Consider the following 21,958-nt stretch of genomic DNA (forward strand, 5'->3'; position numbering starts at 1 on the left):
AACACAAACATATAATAGATAAAAAGTTCTCTGTCCATTTATAGTCCTGAAATATAAAATAATGCATTTGGAAGTAGGACATCTCATTTCATTTCACAGTTCATAATAGTAATCTAAACAGATCGATTTGCAATTTTAAACAAACTATTTATATCCGATCTATAGATATTATACAGCGTTAACTTTAGGGTTAACATCCTTAAACAGACCTCATGAGAGATTCATCTCAAACAAAAAAGCAGCAGAGTTTTTCAGTTCCTGAAGTTTTTCCACATAGAGCACAAGAGTCCAATGTGACATCAGTTATTGAATTTGACTTACTGTGGTTTAGATTTCAAGCCATGAGATGATGATGCTGATGAACTTGAGTTGGAACTCTTGCCACCTTGCATCTCCAGGAGCCTGGGTTTGATCCTGAGATTGGATTTGTTTTTTTCCCTAAATTTATATCACTCTACGTTCATGTGGATTTCCTCAGGGTTCTCCAATTTACTCCTACTCTCCATAAACGTGCAGTTTAGCCGTAGGAATGTGTGTGTGTGTGTTTGTGTGTGCGTGTGTGTGTGTGTGTGTGTGATGCCCTGCTATGTTCTGTACCGGTGTCCCATTCAAGATGAATTCTCCTGACTTGCACCAAGTGTTAATGGGACTGGCTGAAGACCCTGAGCCGGATAAATCATTTAGCAGAGTTTAATTAATACACAATCCAGTCCAGACGGATTTGATATAAAATATCCGTTTCACATGAAATGTTGTGAGCACTTTATTAGTGAAAAAACTGTGCTAAATACTCGTAGCAGAACTGTATACATTTACATGTATCTATAAGCTCCAGCAGCAGCGTATAAGTGAGGACAGGCGAATGATATCCATTGCTGTTCCACCCTTTACTGAATAGCATCGAAGAGAAGCAGGAGTTCAGCCTTCAGACGGAGGAGGTGTGGGGAGGAAAGTGCACTTCTCGTCAGTGGATACTCCAGCGTGAGCTAGAATTGGGTTTTGTATTCATCACTATAGCTCATGTTTTACATCATCATCATCATCATCATCGTCTACTCGTATACGATGCTATGAACATGTGGTTGTTGTGCCTTAAAGAAATCTGGTATATTTAACTAAATATAAATTATCCAGCCTTTGCTTATTAGCCAGGCAAGCTTACAGACTAATTTGCTTGTAATTGTTGAGTTTGAGTTAAGAAATAATTGTTTATTTTTTCTAATACACAGCAAACTCCTTAGTGCATTAGCATGTATTGTGTTCAATCATTACCATGTTTCCTGCTGGGCACAAATCCTGACCACAGCATTATATCTGAGTTAAGAATAAATTGGATGTAGAAACATTATAGATGGTCATTCAACACTTACAGAGTGAACATATTTAATGATCGTCTTAGCTTCAGATAATCTTAGCTTCTGATTATTCCTTTTTACTCACATAATCAGATGCTGTAACATCAGTGAAGCATTTACACTAAACATTTTTCCCTTCTTGGGATTCAAAAAGCAAAGAAGGATAAGAGTTTAATTAGCTTTAAAGTGTATGTTGTGATGGTTTAGTTCTCCCTGATGTGTTCATTCAGCTCTGAGTCCTTTCTAACATCTGGATGTTAGCAATGTGTAAGTGAAGACTCACTGCTCTTCTGTTAAACAAGATAAACTCTTCTACCCAGACAGCTCCCTCAGCCCTAAATTACCCTTTCATTTTGTTCTTAGAAACGAATTAGGATTTAAAGCTATTAAATTAGATTGAATTCATCATCTTTATGAAGCACAAGCATTCGGAGAAGAAACGTTTATTCGGTCTTACAAACAAACCAACAAGCAAACAAAGCAAGCAAACAAAAAGATAAGAGCAATTACATTTTAGACAGCTCTAATTTGGGTTTAATAAAATACGTCATGCGCATATTATTATTTCGGTGACTAAAGAAAATCATTTCGTTTTGTTCGTTTCAATTCATGGGTCGGGATAAGAAAATAATCAGATGTTGCTTTTATTTTTGACAAATATAAAACAATCCACAAAAAAAACAGCAAACAAAACAAAAAAAAACAAAAAAACACAAACAAAAAAAAATAACAAAATTAAAAATAAATAAAAAATAAATAAACGCGCGCTATTATTATTATTAAATATTATTATTATTATTATTATTATTATTATTATTATTATTATTATTATTATTATTATTATTATTATTATTATTGGTGTTCTTGATTATTATAATGAGTGTTCTGTTTTTCTTTGATGCACATGATAGTACCGCAAAAGAAAGCAATAGAAATGACATTAATTTAAATGGCTGATTGCGGCTTTAGAGTTCTTCCTTAATTGACGGACTATTTTTTATATATATTGCTCAGATTAATTTTTAACATGTCTTTAAAATGATATTTAAGGCAATTAAATAAGCATATGTCGCATCGGAGTGCGTTAAATAGGATTTACAGCCAAGATGAAACGGATTAAAAATGTTTTTTTTTTTTCTCTTTGTTTAAATGAGCTAATTATATTTGATTATTTTATTTGTAAGTTTATTATTGCATTTATTTAATGAATCTTTTTTTTTTACTACTTAAGATTTCGTCTTTACTGTGAGTGTAAAGGTTTTGATGCACTGCGCAGATACATTATGTCTCCTTGTCTGAAACTATAATTAATAATAATAATTAACATTACTCACAGACAGCTTCATTAAATATTTTTCAGAAATAAAAAAAAAATATAGCCTATATTTTTCAGTTTTTCTAGGATCGAAATAAATTCTTCTTCTACATATACTACTTTGCTTACTAAATATATGTAATAAATACTTTTTTCCCCTCATAGTTACGCATGCATGTGAGAAAGCGACCTTAAATTCAGATCAACACTAAATTAGATGTCAGTATTACAAAGAGCTGAAATTTAGGTTATGTTTCATTTTGAAAAAAAGCTAGAAATATGGAGAGCGACCGAGAAAAACACTCGTTGAAAATAAAACAAGTCGGAGAATTATGATCCATCTGCTTGACTACCATAAACACACACTCAGGCTTATTGAGGGTCCCTGTGTGATGTGAATTGTGCAGGGAAGAATGTCCTATAACGCTGAAGGAAATGAATGAAGTGCTCCTCTCATCTGTCTGGAGCTTTGGCTCCTCCTCCTGCCTCCTCTGTTTGCCTCTATTTCAGCCTTCTGGCCTCCAAAGAAAACAGACACACGAGTAAAGGAGCTACACCTCTCCTCCTCCTTCTCCTTAACCTCCTCCTTCCCTGTCCTAGCTTCCTCTCCCTCTCTTCACTCCATTCAGGGAACTCGGCCTGGTAGAGTCTTCGCTTTCTCTGTGCTTTGTACCTCACTCTCCATCCATCAGTATCTTGGTCTGCTATTTAGCGTGAGAAGAAAAGTCTTACACGTATGGAGTCTGCGTTCATTCTGAAGTTCAAGTCTTTTAGTTTCAGAACTCAGCCATGAAATTTCACCGGACTTGATTTTTTCTTAACTCAACGCCCACCTCGGATTCTGAATTCAGACTCGTTCCTTGTCTTTCCGTTTTGGAGCTGGTGTGTGAGCCAGCCGTCATGGGTTCAGACGTACGCGACCTCAATACACTCTTGTCTCCAGTGCCAGCCTTGCCAGCGGGGAACGGGAACTGCCCTCTGCCTGTCAGCAATGCCCCTCAGTGGGCACCTGTGCTGGATTTCCATACTGGTGCCCCCTACAGTTCACTGGGCTCACACTCCTTCATCAAGCAAGAACCCACTTGGGGTTCAACAGACCCCCATGAGGACCCACACTGTGGCATCAGTGCTTTCACCGTCCACTTCTCTGGACAGTTCACAGGTAGCGGGGCATGCAGGTATGGTGCATTCGGAGCACCCGCACCGAACCAGACCCCCTCGAGCCAAAGCCGGATGTTCAGTAACGGCCCGTATCTGTCTAACTGCATGGACAGCCAGACGGGATCTAGGAACCAGGGTAAGGAAAAGGCTTTCTATTTCTCACTGTCTCACACAAATACTTTGCTGTGTTTAACTTCTGTGGCTCTCTTAAACAATTCCCTTATATAATAATACTCTTCTTAAAATAAAATACAAACTTTATAAAATTGACAGTTGTAGAAGTCTGGATTGAATATTTTCCCATATTAAACAATATGAAAATATACAAGAGCAAGGCCTTGGGTTTCATTTGGAAATGAAACAAAGTGCTAAAGTGTTAGTGACTACAGAATAAAGGCAATGAAAATCCCCTAAATAAAATCAACACACACACACACACACACACACACACACACACACACACACACACACACACACACAGGAATACACTTGTTTCAGAGAAAGGCCTTCACCAGGGCTTTTGCTGTTGTACTTTACTGATGTTGATATTTCAGATACTGTACTTTACTGATGTTGATAATTTCACTTCATAAACCAAGCAGCACTTGTTTTTTATTAAATGTGTCTGTGTAATGTCTCGATTTCCAAAAAAAAAAAAAAAAGAACATTTAGGGCCTTCATCAGGGATCAATATGGTGAAGTTCAAGCTAAAATCATATCTTAACACCTTTTTTATACTCCTAATAATAACTTTTCAAGTATTTGTAGGTATTAAATTTTAATAAGTTTACTACTTAACTAAATTGTTAGTAGTTATATCAGTTATCTTTAATTTAGTTCCTTAAATTTCATTTAAAATATATTTTAAATGGAATCAGTTATAAATTGTGCTGAAAATGTATTATTTATTAACAGAACTTTTGAGTGCTTTATTCCACACAAATGAGGCAGAAATTAAATAATGTTTAAAGAAGAAAGTTTTTTTCTCGTACATCAAACTCAAGCATCACGGTCACTGAGTGTGCACCTTTTACTGAATTTACTGACTTTTTTTGGTTTCCTTCAGACCGCAGTGTTTGTGACTGAAGCTATGTCCCAGTACTGTATTCTCTTAAAATAAAAGAAGACATTTCAGTTAGTGTTTTGATCCCAAACTAAGGTCATGTGGGCCTGGTAGTTGTTATTATACATGCCAGAGAGGATGGAGGTTAACCGGTGGAGGTTAAGTTCTTACATGTATGATTCAGTCCACCTGTCTAAAATAAACTGATTCAGGTTTTTCCTTTAAATTGTCACCAACCTGTTGAACGTATTGTAGTATGTCCTGTATGTTTGTATACTCTAACAAAATCCTAACATCATATAAATCTTATTAAACAACAAAATCATTTGGATACATTATTGTGTGAAATGATGCACACAATGTGATTAATGTTTAACTTTGTTAAAAACCGTTAGATGTTTTGCTTTTTGTTTTTTTAGTGTAGATAAAAAAAATAAAATAAATTAAGAGTACAGAAAGAAAACAATCATTTCCTCCAAAAGTGATGGATTCTATTGTGCGAAAAAGCATCGCAATATTTAAACAAGCAGCATTAGGAAAATAAATGATCATTTACACATCATACATCATCCTTAACCAACACACTTTCAGTTTGTTTATTCATTTGTTCATATGTCAGTGTTTAAAAGTTTCAAAAAAAAAAAAAAAGTTTCATGATATGAAATTCTCAAAAATAATAAATAAATAAATAAATAAATAAATAAATTCATACATAATTATAATCAGTTTACTGTATTATATTATATTTGTATTTTTTCTTATAAAGAAAAACATTATATAACCATATTATATTCAAATGACACATTTAATTGTCCCAATGTGTAACATTGTAAGTAAAACACAACACAACGTAAATAGCTATATTTTTAACGCATTTATTTTCAATTTTATTTTTCCCCGATTTCTTCAGTAATAAGCTACTATACAGAAACACCCACTGATTAAAGTGCTGCTCATAAGCCTGACATACATACAGAATAAAACTACACATTACAGTAATCGCTATATTATAATTTAGAATGTTTCTGAGAAGCGTTTTATTAAATAAATTCGTACACCTCAGGATGTAGCTTCATATCTGGAGTCGTTTCAGAATAAAAACGTTTCGACTCGATTCACACCATATTCCTGACGAAATAAAACCACGATGCTGATGTGACTTCAGTATATTACTTAAGATCCGTTGAATTATCAGATGCTTCAACCCGAAATTTACAAAACCCAAAAAAAACCCTGTTTTATCTGCCAAACATTACAAACTTCATCATCTATTCGATGAATACGATAAAGGATAAAGCACAAGGCGAAAGTTTTTTGTCTTCTACCATTAAGGGATTGTGAAGTCACGGTGAGTTATGGAGTACATAAAATCTGAAGCGTTCATGACGGCCGTGCGGCATGTTTATGATTTCCAAACCGCTCCTATGTTAACCTTTGATAACGTTTTATTACAGTATTATTACGGTAACATATTTGTGTCGCGTTCTTAGTTACGTGTATCGATTGATTTCAGAAATAAATTGTTTAACGAATAACTTGGAGAAAAAACAAACTAATCTTTAATACAGATGTTCTAAAGGCATGTTTAGTGTTTATTTCCTTTTTCTTTTTTTTTTGGCTGGATTGGATGTGCACATGTCCAGATGTGCGTTCGTCGTCAGCCATATTAACTTTGTAGCTTCGGTAATAAAACTCAGAAAGCACACTTTAGACACCAGCCATGTCTTGTTTGATTTTATATTTTATTTGCTTTTTTGGCTGAACCTTTTGTTTAATAGAATAGTACTAATATATACTGTATCCACTTTCTGCAGTATTGTAACAGACTACACTGAATTGTGTTGTTGTATTGTGAAGAACACAAAGCACTGACTGTTACGACAGGTCGTTACAGTCAGGTAAATATAAGAGCGTTGCTAAAGTTTTTGTCTCTGGTATAACCTCACATACACACACACATTAATGGACAGACTATGACTCTAACACACCCCGTGGCTCAGGGTACTCCTCCCAGTCTCCAGGCCCATCAGCGAGCCCGGTGGGGTGGAAGAGGAATGGTCTTCTTTAATGAGTTTCTCTGTCGTTCCGAGGTGAAAGTGGTTGCATGTAATTAATGAAGGCAGCGTTGGGACGCGATGATTTACGAGGCCGAGGATGACCCGGGGTCACCTGAGACATGACTCATACCCTAAACCCAGTGTCTACTCTTGATTGTATCGTTCTGACCAGCGTTTGTTTGCACTTGCGGCTTGTCGTTCCCCCTCCAACTCTGAGTCAGGAGGGCTAAAGGTCATTAGGGTATGAGAGGGTCATTACCTAACCGTTAGCTACAGAGCACTTCCTATTATCCATGTAGCACATTGCTGTTTTTTTTTTTAATTTGATGTTAAAATATAGAACAAAACTAAAATATTGTTTTTAAAAGTTTAAGTATATGTTGTTTAGTACAACACACACACACACACATATATATATATATATATATATGTTGTAAGAAGACAACAATAATATATTTGTCAATAAATATTCAATTTTGCATTAACTGTTTGAAATAACAGTTGTCATGTAGAACTATCGTAGCTTAGAGCAAATATTTTTTTTTTTTAAATTTGTATGAATTATAATCCATATATACAAACTTAAGTCCATTATAGAATTACATTATAATTCAGATCCTTTTCACTACCTGTGTGGTGTCGAAGTTTCACGCTCGCTGTAAAGCATCTCAATTTTCCGTTGTTTTAATGTCTGTACTTAAATTATTTTTCTCCAGGTTACAGTGCGGTTTCCTTCGACGGAGCCACGAATTATGGACACACGCCGTCGCACCACGCCTCGCAGTTCCCCAACCACCCTTTCAAGCACGAAGACGCCATCCCGCAGCAAAGCAACATGGGTAAATATCAACACTAATTACAAAGTCTCTTATGAGTTTTACTTCATCTGTACTTATATCTATGTTCTTGCACGTACTCGTCGAGCACTCGAATGTTTTTCGGTTCGCTCCAAAGTCAAAGGGCAAACTCTGTCCAAATCCGTCCGAGGTCGTGTTGCACTTTGACTCTTCCCTTGGCGGTAAATCAGTGCGCTTTTCTCTCTAGTCTTGAGCACATAATGTTGTGTGTTTAAACGTAGACACCTTAAGTAACACTTTATCAGGCTCATCCAGTGTTGTAAATCCTTCTGGAGACCACCAAGCTGATGGTTATTCAAAACAGCGACGCGAGAGCACTTCTGCCAAGTTTAGTACCGCCACGGGACACGTTTCCCGAGTAAGGCCACCGATTCCTCATTTACACTTGCGAGCAAGAGGTCGGCCTGCTTTACGGCTTCAAAGAGTGCGAAGCCGCTGTTTTCATAAGTGCAGTGTGTTCTCTTCTGCATCTTCCCAAATCCTCCCCGAGCTCAGATTCCCTCACTGAGACCATTAAACTACACACAAACACACACATATACACACACAAATTGCTCAAGCATTTCATTAGAACGGTAAAGTTATGATACATGAAGCATGCAGCCTTTCTTCTTTTTTTCCTTATGAGACGTACAAAATGTCCACGTTGGATTTGTTCTCCTTAGTTCGAGGAATAAAAGTAAAAAAAAAAAAAAAAAGACTTTCTAAATTAAGCATGTTTTCCTGGAGTGAGAGCCTCGAGGTCTGAGCGAGGGAGCGGCCTGGAAATCTGACATAGTTTTAAGCTGTTAAGATGAAAATCCCCATAGCGAATTGGACTATTGGCTGAACCGTATTATTTGTTAGGAAGTTGTTCAACACGCTTGGTTTCAAGCACATTATTTTCCGAGCTTGATAAATGTACGTGTGCACGTGAGAAGACACTGAGAGTTATGATTACTGTTTTTCATTGCTAACCCACAGCTTTTATCTCGCGTTATAAGGTGAGCAGCAGTATCCCGTTCCTCCACCTGTTTACGGCTGCCACACGCCGTCCGAGAGCTGTACAGGAAGCCAAGCGCTGCTCCTGAGAAACCCTTACAACAGGTAAGATCATAAATTACCTCATCATTTCTTTCTTTCTTTCTTTCTTTTTTTTTAACTAAGAAGGTCTCTTGCCTGTTTCTGCTTTCTTTCTTCCTGCCTAGTAAAAGTTTATAGGTGTCTAGAGTGTAATTAGTTTTATAAAGTAGCCATTTACAATGTAAAAAATACTAATAATAAAAAAATCACAGCCACTGATTTGGATTAAAGCATGACTTGGGACTTAGACCAAGCAGTTTCAGCTGGTCACAGCCTCAAAGTACTACTTTTCTACACACAACCTACAGATAGTGTCATAACAACGTACACCTCTGAGGAATTAACCAGAAGCTTCTGAGTAAGGCAGGTGATATATCCTGAACATATCATTAACACAGCAGACATTTACAGGCCTGTGTCAAGAGCCTTGTTTACATTATACAAGCGCTATCCTTTAGGTTATCCGTTCACTATTGGACAGAAATTTTAAATGGTTTCCAGAGAGTATGACAACACGGCATGATCTACAATGTTATATGATTTATTAGGTTTGTTATGCAACCAGTGAAGACAGGAAATTGAAATTTTACCTCCAGTCATCCGTAAATAGTACAGGATGTAAAACAAACAGGTTGCAATCAGCGGCTTTCTTTCAACCCCAGAAGGTCAGGCTAACATCGAGCATGCCCAGTGCATAGAGGAAGGAGGAAGTGATGCAAAGAGGAGCAATTAATGGTTTATTTTTATTTAGAAAGGAATGCTATGTACTGATTTATATCAGGGTGAGAAAAATACTTGATCCTGATTGGTCGGTAGATGTCAACTATTTATAATATAATATAATATAATATAATATAATATAATATAATATAATATAATATAATATTTAATCTGTCTTTTGTAATCATGTTAGAATGTAACCATGACACCAAGCATAAATAAAGAATTAATTAAAGGCGTTGGCAAGCATTAAAAAAAAGACCCAGTCATAAGCAAAACATTTCCGGCAGCTTCATTAGTTGCACAATTAAAAAGTACATAAATTCATCAATATTATAAAATAAGATGTTTATTCGGTAAGGAAACAGAGATCTGCTTCATATTCTTTGTCTGTACAGATCACATGGAATCTTTTCTCATTTTGGAGATTATGTTGTGAAACAAAGCATCGATTAGATTCGTCTTCCATTTTCTTTCACCATTCGGACTTCACGAAAGGCCGTGTTGTCTGTATGGATGAGATGATAAGACAATGAGTAATTACAAACCCTGATCTACTTGTCTACAGAATTTATTTCTCATCCTGGTCCACCTTTTGTTGAATTTTGTAGAAAAAAATCGCTTTCCAGAAAAAGAGTGTATTGATTTTATAGATATTACAGTCCATGCTGTTCCATTAAAAACACTTAATATATGTCTATTAAGTTGATCTATATGAGGACGAACATTTCCAGCATTAAAATGACAACATGTGCGATTTTGATTGATGGCACTTTACTACATCGAGGCTGGGTTTCCGTCCTACATGCAGCAGCTCAAGCTCACCAGAGGTCAAGTGCTGAATAGCAGAATGTACCAGGCCAAGATAAACTGTCCTTTCCAGCATTGGCTTCCACTTTTTAACCAGTCCTGAATTCCTTCCCTCTGATAACCGTTCTCCGAGGAGTTCCCTTCGTGGCCTGAGATGGCCGTACGCTTGCTACCGGTCCGAAAAAACGAGCTTCGGAATTCCTGGAATACTTTGGAGATGTTGTTTTGCAGCTCTGAGGGAACATAATGATTCAAAACAGCAGAGTCGGACCGATAGGCAAGCTTCCACTCTGCTCTGGCTTCGTCGTCCAGTTCTCGCTCGGCATGTTGTAATAAACAGACTCCTATCTGCTGGAGTTAAGGGGGAACTGGGAATCCTCAAATCAAAATGCTATGCAGCTTTTCTTTGCTTTTTTTTTTTTTAATCAAATGCCTGGTACCAACAGCTCTGTATTTTCACGGCCTGATCTTTGAGCTGCTGTTTTTAGCTGTTTTAAGGTGGTTGAAATAAAAAACATGTTGTTTTCAAATCCAGAGCCAAAGGTCGTTGTTGGTGTGTAAAACACGAAGAAATCATGGAAAGTAAAAACCACACAGAAATGAACACCTGCCCCTTCACACAGCAACGGTGTGGCGATTAAATCTTATGTCCTGTATTAAACCATTATCCATTATAACTACACTTTTATCCACAAGCCATGACATATTGCTAACATAATAAATGCTTAAGCAGAGCAGGCTGCATTCCAGTAATGACGCCAAAGCTGCAGTTGTGTAGTTAGACTGTACCAGGTACCAGCACACACCAGTGTACACATTTCCAATGGTGTGATGTCAGGGGAACTGGAGATAAATCTGAACTATGTGTTTGGTTAAGCACCTGGCAGAGTAACTAATGGTCCTCCAGTCAACCTCTCAATAACGTATGGCAGCTTCTTGCTCAGAGAAATGGTCTCATTTGATTAACTGATTATCCTGCTGGTCTGGGTGACCCCCTTCTGTGTGTGTGTGTGTGTGTGTGTGTGTATGTGTGTGTGAGATTCATCTGCCGTTACCTAGCACGGCCCTTTTCAAAACCATTTTTCATTCACAATCCAGGTGTTTTTGAGGTACAGCGTAACAAAGAGGTTCTCAGTAACAATAAACTAAAACAATTTTTTTTAAAATATAAAAACACATTTACACTAAGTGTTGATTTGTGCTTGTTTAAACCCCAGCAGTGACAATTTATACCAAATGGCATCCCAGTTTGAGTGCATGGCCTGGAACCCTGTCAACACGCTGGCGTCCAGCATCAAGAGGTACGTGAAAGGCGACGTGATATCATTGAAAGAATTCATCCACATCTGGATTAGTGCATATTTTTGACAGAGTTCACATCGGAGCAGAAGAGCGTGGTTAGGGTGTGCCACTAAACCACATATTTGATCGTTCACTCACACTGGTGACGTGTTGAGCTGTAAATCAGAATGTAGTGAAGTAATTTCAGGAAGAGAAGATTATTTAGGATTAACGAATCATTTTGCATAATCAACCTAATGTCATGATGTCGCAAAGCCAATAATAAGTTTATTATGAGGAATATTACTGTACGTATATGAGGTGTATGAAGGATGACGTTAAAACACAAAGCCCTTATTAACTTATATAAGCCCTTTAACTCAAAACTTATTTTATAGAAATTCAAGGATTAGAAGAAAACAGAAGAGTTGTGTTATGGTGTTATGGGAAAATAATCAACGACAGGGTGGGAAATGGATCATTTTCCTAAAACAGTTTATCTTTTATTCCTTTTATACCACTGCAATTCTCTTTAAATTGAAATCATATGTTTACAGTAAGGTTGATCTGAAATGTCAATAAAACAAGTACCTGTTATTACTTACGTTGTTAGCAGCTATAAACCGTTGTTCCCTCTACCAGGCTTGCTTTATTCCTCTATTGAAGTTGAATTTAAAAAATGTGACAGCAATAATAAAAAAAAACAACTTTCCTATATTGGAAAATATAGTTATGATAGTTACAGCTGACTGTTAGGAGTACTGACACTGGAGAATCCTTCCAAAAAAATCTTTAAATAAACATTTCATCTGATATCTCTATATCAACAACTCCATTTTTTTAAATCTTGGTGTAATCAGTTACTATGGAAACGATAACTTACTGTAATAGAAAGAGCTTATTTATATAAAGCTGTGATTTGCGGCCTGTTTGAGTTGCTGTAAATGAATCCACACCTACAGAAAATGAGATAAATTTACATCAAGGTTAAATCCAAAATCCCAGACTGGTCAAACGGACAGTTGGAATATTATATCATTTAATATAATAACAATAAAAAAAAAAAGATAGAGAGAGAGAAATTATCTTGCATCTGCTTGCACCATACTTTCATTCCATTCTTTCTAAAACTAAGCACTCTTGCTTTGTGTGTGTGCGTACGTATGTGTGTGTGTGTGTGTGTGTGCACTCTGTTTTGTCTGGACGAAGAGTGATATCCGGCCATATATTTCCCCCGTGGCACCGTAGCCTTGAGCCGGCCCGAGAGTCGGCCCATAGGGAGGAAGGGAGCGCACTGGGGGAGTAGTGGAAGTGCATCGCTGCACAATGGGACAGCCTATCCTCCTGTGGGACTCAGCTGAGTATCCACAGCCCCCATCATAACAGGATTAAAAAGTAAAATAAAATAAAAATTAGGCGCCCCGGTGTGTTCCCAGGGGATGGATACACGAATACTGTTGGTACTGTTCTATCCAGAGATGATCTCAGACCGCATCCATCCATCCGACTGATCTGTTCATCCCTGGAAAAGCTTCACCTAGAGATAGACGTACAAGCAGCTCGCGGCCGGAGCCTGTGAACGAATGAACTGTGAGAAGATTTATCACAGGATGCCGTTTTGCACTGTCCTTCAGTCTGGCTGGCTTTGCATACAGACAGACAAAGAGAGCTTTATAGTTACCGTTTCACCCTTACTTAGTCAGGATAAGGACGTCTTTTAATAACTTTTGGCTCGTGGAAAAAAAAAAAGGAAGAAAAATTTGCTCCTTTTCACAAAGCGATTTTTCTGTATCTACTGCTATGTTATTTCAAGATAGTGATAGTAAAAGCTTGTTCCGGCTGTAAGACAAAGCACGTGTTTATATTCATACAGTATGTTCATACGTTATCTTCGCCGTAACAACGTCTTACACACAGAATTATACGTCTACGTGAAAGGGATTAAATTCTTCAGATAATTTAATATCTGTTAATTGTTTAACATTTATGGAATGAGTATCCAGTGCAAGAGTTGTGTAACAATCAGAAGTAAAGCTGTACTTGAGCAGGAGGAAAGATCTGTTTCACAGATGCTTAGCATAAATAAATAAATAATTATCTTTAATATACATTTCCTTTATATAGGCACAAGTATTGGCAAGTTGCTGTAGTATAAGAAGAATAAAGAACAACACTCTATAATAGGATGTAGTTAAGCATTATATTCTTTTTATATGTAGGAGTTCAGAGAAAGAAAAAGAAAAAGTTACTTTTTTTGAATTTGCTAATATTTATTTGTTGCTTAATCTTGAACTTACATCCTATTCTAGATTATTTAGTAGTATACATCGCTGTCCTCTGTGTTCGCACTAAAAAATATGAACGATGTGGTACGGGGAAAAAAAAAATCAGCTTGATGATTAAATGTAGTGAGAAAAAAATAACTCACTGGACTGAAATCTTTTACATCATGGACCACAAGAACACAGCTAGCAGCAAGCTGTGTTCTTGTGGTCCATGATGTTAAAGATTTCTGTCCAGTGTCTTATTTCAGTGTAAGTACGCATGCAATTTATAAAATGATGCTGTACGAATTGATTTCAAAGTAAGTTTTATGTCCTGATCTGCGTTAGAAGGTAAACGCTTTAAAGTATTCGGTCATACTTTAGAGTGTGCAGCTTATAAATCGTGAGCTGGGAAATGTCTGGGGTGAAACAGAGGAAACTTGTGCAAATCCAGGGTCAGTGCACTTCGGTTCAGGTATAAATTCAGGAGAGAGCGAGAGGCCCAGCGTTCCCCATCCGTCTGTCTAACCGGCTCTACCTTGGATTGTTGAGGTGAATATATTGCACTTTGGAGCAGAGAGCAATTTGCCCTGATGTCAAGATAAGTTATAGAGATGAGCCTCAGAGTTTTACAGGCAGTTTCTTGCTTTATATATGTCACATAAACCCCACACAGTAAAGCACAAGGAGCAGTAAGAAATACACAAAGAGGAAAATAAAAAGAAAAGGGGTTGTAGAAAAGTATTTCAGCAGGTGACACTCGTTGTTTTTTTATGTGGTGAACGGTGACATGCTGTCGTTTCACTTTTCAGCACATTCCTCACATGCCGTAGATCCACACAGTTTATCGGCTGTTGATAAAATACCTGAGGTCAGACTGTGTTCACGTGTAAGGACCACAATGCTATAGAATCCTGTTTGCTGATTATATGAGAATTTATCTTTTAATAATAATCAGCAGTTTATTTCAACATAACACATTTTGTTTTAGGTGAAAGTTTGTCACTTTATTATTCTCATTAAAGAACATCGTCCTTAGTAAGTAAGCAAGTGAGTACATTTTACGTATAAAGCACATTTATTTTTTTAATTTATTGTGATTAATAATTATCTTAATATTTTTTTTGGGAAGGAATATATTTCTGGTATCCTGGTAACTTGCTGATGTGGTTTAGAACATTTTGTCATTTATTGTAATGTAAATATGAACATGAATAAACACTTTAATTTTTAAAGTGGCAGCCATCTTGGACAATTGGTATTATTATGATTATTATTATTATTATTATTATTATTATTATTATTGATATTATTATTATTATTATTATTATTATTATTATTATCATAATTATTATTATTATTATTATTATTATTATGAATATCACCACCAACAACAATAACAACAACAACAATAACAATAATTATTATTATTACTATCACGACAACAATAATAATAACAAAAAAGTAATAATAATAATAATAATAATAAAATTAATAATAATAATAATAATAATAATAATAATAATAATAATAATAATTATTATTATTATTATTATTATTATTATTATTATTATTATTATATTAATATAATATATTTAATAATAATAATAATAATAATAATAATATAATTAATAATAATATTATTAATAATAATTATTATTATTATTATTATTATTATTATTATTATTATTATTATTTTGTTTGTTTGTTTGTTTGTTTGTTTTATTTGTTTTAACAGAATTTTATACAGCATATTTGTACATTTAATTATTTTTTTTAACTTGCCATACATAATTTCGCTCCTAAACTTCCATAAAAAGAAAAAAGTCTGAAAGCTGATTAATGTACATACAGAGTACACTGTCAGCTATTTAACTGAAAAAAAATGCCTTTAATGATATTTCGACTATAAAGATTTTAGAAGAGATTAACTTTTAACTCTATTTATTTTTCCCTAAAAATAAATAGAAGTGTTAAATCAATAGCGCAGGTTCTTCTGAATTTCTCCTGAGGAATGCTTGTGTGTGTCTCCTCTTTACTCAGTCATACACCGAGTTATGAGAACGACCCGACCACGCCTATGGTGTACAGCTGCAGCACCCAGTACCGAATACACACCCATGGAGTCTTCAGGGGCCTTCAGGTCAGCACACACACACATACAAACACACACACACACACACACACACACACACACACACACACACACACACACACTATAATACATTATAATACACATAAGGCACAATGCAGTACTGATCATATAAAATAAGAATATTACCAATATTCATTGTAAAATCAGCCAAACATAATGTGCATAGTATTAGCTAGTACTTCTCTAAAGATTGGATTTATTTAAATAGCTAGTTGTGTTAGCTGGTGTGAGTTAGATGGCAAGAATTAATTTCATACACACATACATTTCAGTGTAATATCAATTAGAATGAACTGGAATACACTGGGTGGGTTTTCCCCTGGTTGCTTATACAAGGCCAATGTGGGGGCAAGACGCACACACACACACACACACACACAAATATACACACAAGCATACACTTCAGAGTCCTCTGAAACTACAGACAACTCCCACAACGTAACCACGCAGCAAAAGAGCACGCTTAAAAAGGCGACGAGTGATACAGCAGACCCGAATGAACACGTAAGTGAAACGAACAGCAAATAAATAACAATAAAGCCAGGAAGAATGATTCTGACGCAATGCGAGGCTCGTGCGAGAGGAAGCAGGAGTCTGCCAGAACATTTGAGACGCTTAAAAGGCATTTTTGGATGAGAGAGAAATAAAAAAGCTCCATTAGAAACAAAGCTACAGTTTCCATTTGCAACCACATGCTAATAAATCATTAGGCCTTAATTAATGTCTGTCAGCGGGCTTAAGGTGGTGCTAGCAGAGATTCTCCAGATCTAGCTCCTCATTGAGAAGATTGTAAAAAAAAAACCTCCCCTGAGTGTTTTAGAAATCATTAAGCAGTGCAGCATGACATTTTTCTCTAGTGGATATGTTGCATGAATCAATTACACACCATCATGCACTCAAAGCAATAATAACGATATTAATAATAATAATAATAATAATGAATCTTAATGAGTACTGAATATAGAACAGGCTGTATAAGCATGTACATTCTGACCTTACTATACACACTATAAAAAAAAATTGCACGCTAGAACACTAGCCACGTAGTGACCGTGGCATGGACCTCATGGCGCATTATCATTCCCATGGGGTCAATAGATAGAGTCTGGCAGCACAGCTATAAAACACTTTAGTAATTTACTTATCAGTAGCATTTACCACACATTCATTACCACATCAGCGTATAGAAAAACCCCATTATGCTAAGCGCTAGCTAATTAAGAGCAGATGGGCCCTAACCATGGGCAAATGAGGGGTGGGGGAGAGCAGCCATGGGATAAGGTCAGACTAACATCCGTGACTAACAGCTCCTATTTGGCGGCTAAATCGGTGGCCATGGGTGAATCCCAGTGATCATTTCACAGCTAATTTTGCAATAATGAGCTTTGGGTGCACAAACTAAGAAGCACAACAGCAAAGTGATCACATCTTTTATGGTGCTAAAGCTAACCTGAGTGCAGAAGGGCAAATTTAGCGTTTTACCACGTGGATGTGTTCACATTGTTTTCTCTTCTCCTTGTTGATCATGGTGCAATCTTTTACTGTAGGATGTCAGAAGGGTCCCAGGCATCGCTCCTGCCATCGTGCGCTCCGAGACCAACGAGAAGCGGCCGTTCATGTGCGCTTACCCGGGATGCAACAAGCGCTACTTCAAACTCTCCCACTTACAGATGCACAGTCGCAAACATACAGGTACCGAGAGCTTCCGAAAGAGACGTGTGCGGTTCTCCAGATCAAATATTCTCAAAATTTCCAAAAAAAAAAACAAACCATTTTACAAACAAGCCTTAGATATTTATTTGTCACCAGTGTTTTTTATAATTCTAAAATTTCCATCCATTTTTCAGTAATATTGTGATTTGTTTTTTTGGCTGACATCATTCTTAATGGTAGACTAGACAATTGCAGACTCCCAGGGCTCACCAGACCCCAGTGAGAGAAACATGGCTGTAGACTCATTAGCACAGAAAGTACATTCCGTGCATCACTAGTATAGACAGAGACTTTCCTGTACTGCACAATTTTGTGTTTTCCCTGCACATAAACACCAGATCAGATTCTTCCAAGCTTTGGTTCTGTTCCAGCTCCCAGCCTCAGAGAGACAGATTATCAAGACCAGTGTAATGCTGATTAACCACAGTTCCAGAAACCAGGCCAACAGTTTTGGAGGCTGTGAGCTATTTAGATTATTAAACCAGCACACTGAATTCTGGTAGCTTTCACATAGACAACACTTCACACTTAACACCACACACTTATCTTCATACACTTAGACAACACTACACACTTAAGCAATACAACATCGCTCAATTAAGCCACAAACACTTAGACAACACTACACAATTTTTTCAACACATTTGGCAGACGCCTGTGTCCAGAGCAATGTACATTTTATTTCCATGTAAGCAAATGAGGGTTAAGGGTCTTGCTCAGGGGCCCAGCAATAGCTGTTTAGTGGACCTAGGATTCAAACTACCACTGGGCTACCACACAATTAACCCTTGTATGGTGGTCGTATTTTTGTTACCCAGCCAGTGTTCGTGGGTCTGTTGGACCCGCTGCATTTTTGGGTTTTTAATTCAACACAATCAAAAATTTGATGTTAAAATACTCTACAGATGTTTACTTCATCCCAATTACAAGCAATATAAACAGCATATATGGTTAATATTTGCCCTTTACCTTTATTACATCACATTTTTTAATTAAAGTGCTACTTAAAGTGTTTTTTGTTGTTTTTTAATAAAATGTAATAAAAAAAGAAAATCAAATTTAATCAAGTTATGAGTGGAAAAAATCAACAAATTTACAAGGAAGCAAAGTTTTTCAAAACTATTGATGTTTATGAATATGGGTCAAACAGACCCGAACACCATACAAGGGTTAAGCAACACAATTCGCTCATATTCGCACAATTCACAGGTCACTCATATCAGACACCACAGATTCTGTTCGGATCTCAGCATGTCTGGTAGACATATCATCTTGATCGACTGCTTATCAGTTAAATCTCAATCCTAGCATAACTGAACTGCTGATCATCGCAGGTGATTCATCCCCAGGTCATGATCTTGCAATATCCCTGCATAACAATCTGATCTCCCCTTTAGTCACAGCTCGCAACCTTGGGGTAAACATGGACAATCTACTGTCCTTTTCCTCTCGTGTTGCTAATGTGGCATGCTCGTATCGGGTCCTTCTCTACAACATTAGAAGGATTTGGCCATTTCTGTCCACACAGGCTGCTCAGGTACTTGTTCAGTCTCTTGTCACCTCAAGACTGGACTACTGCACCTCACTGCTGGCAGGTCTACCAATGAACGCAATTCATTCACTGCAAATGCTCCAAAATGCAGCTGCATGACTTGTTTTTAACTTGCCTAAGTTCTCGCATCGAAAAAGCACATCTGCCGTTATTGTGTTGCAGGAGAAAAGCCGTACCAGTGTGACTTCACAGACTGTGGCCGGAGATTTTCCCGGTCAGACCAGCTAAAGAGACATCAGAGGAGACACACAGGTTTGCTTTATCCATCTTCAGCTTCATCTGTCCTGTCCTCTCTTTCCCTTTTCTTCTGGCTTTCAGTTTGCTCTTTTACACCAGAGCCAAGATTCTCCCAGCACAACACATATGGTTCCAGCCACAGATTAAGAATCTGCGATAAGCAGCTTATATTTTATTTTCATCATGACTCCTTCCTTATGGCACTTGTGTATATTTTATCTAAGCCATTAACACTAATACAAATGACCATTTGCTAGAAGAAGTCCATCGATGCAGCGTAATCGAGTTGAACACGGTGATATAACACAGTCCGTTGTCAGTATGAATGTTTAGAAACGTGTCATAACGTGTGAGAAAGTCTGTGAGAAAGCGTCAGGGCTGAAGATGGTGACGTTTTCCTGATTCACTGCCTGTTACAGATGTATTGCTACTAGCAGGACACGCTCTCACATCATCCATCCAGTGTTAGAGAAATGTAACACTTCACTTCTAGTCCTCTTTCTCTTAGAAGGGATTCCATCCTGGCCTCTACAGTAGCCTATACCCTTTCTCTCTTTGTGTGTGTGTGTGTATGTGTGTGTATATGTGTGTGTATGCATGTAGGCGTTAAACCTTTCCAGTGTGAGACATGTCAGAGAAAGTTCTCACGGTCAGACCATCTTAAGACCCACAGCCGGACTCATACAGGTAAAACAAGTGCGTAAAACTTTTATTTTTTCACATCTTTATCATCTCTTTTCAATTCCTATCGATTGTTATTTAATAGTCTATTAGCAAATCTTTAGCTAGTTAAATCGTATTTTTAAAATAAATGATTTAACTTTTGCTTTTAGAAATCTCGACCTCCTTAAAGTCACCTTTAACGTTACAGTATAAAACCTGTTTGGAGAATTGGAAAAGCCAAAAGGCTCAAAAAGGCAAGCGGTATTGCATCATAAAATATACTGTAAGAGACAATCACGTTCCAATATGCAAATACAAGACATTAGGAATGGATTCCACTTTTTTCTGTTGTCTAACGACAGATTAGAAAGCTTTGAGGGTGACTTTAAGATTTAATATTTTTCCTGTGCAAATCCATCTTCCTTGATCTCGGTTCTCAGCTCTTATTGTGAACTAAAGTGCTCTTCTCTTTTCCCTCAGGTGAGAAGCCATTTAATTGTAGGTGGCCAAACTGCCAGAAGAAGTTTGCCCGATCTGACGAGTTAGTCCGGCACCACAACATGCACCAGAGGAACCTGACCAAACTTCAGCTGGCCATCTAAAGACCCTGCTGTAACCAAATCTGCTTCTGCTGTCAGATATATTCCAGTCATATGCAGATCTTGCCTCTGCATGTTTGGCTCTGAAACAGCTCGTGAAGACCCTGGTATTTGGTTGATGTATTTTAAAAAAAAAACAATAATCTGCAGTGTTTACAGCCTGCAATGTCTCTATGACTGGAGATTGTACTTTGCGCTGTTCTACGATTTACTTCACTTGCCCAAAGTGTTATGTTTAAAAAAAGAAAAAGAAAAAGAAAACCTTGTTAATGTGTTAAAATTCGGATGATTCAAGTCTCGAGAACGCTGTTGCTAAGTGACAGGGAAACATGGCAGGTGAACATAATGCCAGCTAAATGACTCAGGCTGTGATTTAGCTAGCTGGCACGTAGCCGTTAGGTTGAAAATGCACAGTGAGATAAAAACGTCTGAACTATAAACATTTTCCTCAGAAATGTTGGCGGTTTATTATAAAAAGGCCGAACTTCCATGTACTCCATCACGCTGAGAAATTTCAACAGGGGTGAACAAATCAGAAATGTAACCTTAGCCTAGAGGGCAAATATCTTACGTTTGTAATGCGTAAAAAAAAGACCTGACCGCACTAAAAATGTTAGAGTCGTCGTTATAATAAACTAACAATAAGCGAACAAATCTAAGTAGTAAAAGATAATAAAAATGATTATATTGTTTTTGTTCTAAAACATTGTTATGGTTAGTAAATTGCAAATGTATAAAAAAAAAAAAAAAAAAAAAAAATACAAAAAATATGTGTAAATGGTTATCTTTTTTGTATTTTTTTTAACGGCCCAGTAAACACTTCAACCAAAAAAGTTAATTTTATGTCAATTATTTAATATGTCAGGCTTCACAGGGTTAAAACCCAATATCCTGGACATGGAATTAGCTTAGCTTGTGGTTCACCCCTTATTCAACATCACAACTTGAGAGCGATCATAAAAAGTAATTTCTAGTAATAGTCTAGTAACTTAAACTTAACTTAAAACTTTTTTTCTAGTACCACACGATAGGGTTTTTGACATGAGCCTTGTTTAAACGCTGAAATATGAACGAGATCAGCTGTATGTTAATCG

General features: G+C 36.7%; 1 protein-coding gene across 5 annotated transcripts in view; it reads left to right on the forward strand.

Moving 5' to 3' along the window:
* The first annotated feature begins 3,072 nt into the window (after positions 1–3,072).
* The window catches only part of wt1a (WT1 transcription factor a), a 19,393-nt gene continuing 507 nt past the window's right edge, over positions 3,073–21,958 (forward strand). Inside the window, exons 1-9 of one of the 5 annotated variants that reach the window (XM_060884852.1) lie at positions 3,073–3,967; positions 7,668–7,790; positions 8,792–8,894; positions 11,618–11,701; positions 15,989–16,088; positions 17,648–17,792; positions 19,528–19,617; positions 20,206–20,289; positions 20,746–21,958. The exon at positions 20,746–21,958 is cut by the window's right edge and continues 507 nt beyond it. In XM_060884852.1, the coding sequence (XP_060740835.1) occupies positions 3,571–3,967; positions 7,668–7,790; positions 8,792–8,894; positions 11,618–11,701; positions 15,989–16,088; positions 17,648–17,792; positions 19,528–19,617; positions 20,206–20,289; positions 20,746–20,867 (1,248 nt within the window). In that variant the 5' untranslated portion in view covers positions 3,073–3,570 and the 3' untranslated portion in view covers positions 20,868–21,958. Of the gene's footprint in view, positions 3,968–7,667; positions 7,791–8,791; positions 8,895–11,617; positions 11,702–15,988; positions 16,089–17,647; positions 17,793–19,527; positions 19,618–20,205; positions 20,307–20,745 lie in introns of those variants that run through there. The other 4 variants (XM_060884851.1, XM_060884854.1, XM_060884853.1 and 1 more) reach the window with 4 other exon arrangements.

The sequence above is a fragment of the Tachysurus vachellii genome, chromosome 13, assembly GCF_030014155.1.
Source record: "Tachysurus vachellii isolate PV-2020 chromosome 13, HZAU_Pvac_v1, whole genome shotgun sequence".
Taxonomy (NCBI): Eukaryota; Metazoa; Chordata; class Actinopteri; order Siluriformes; family Bagridae; genus Tachysurus; species Tachysurus vachellii.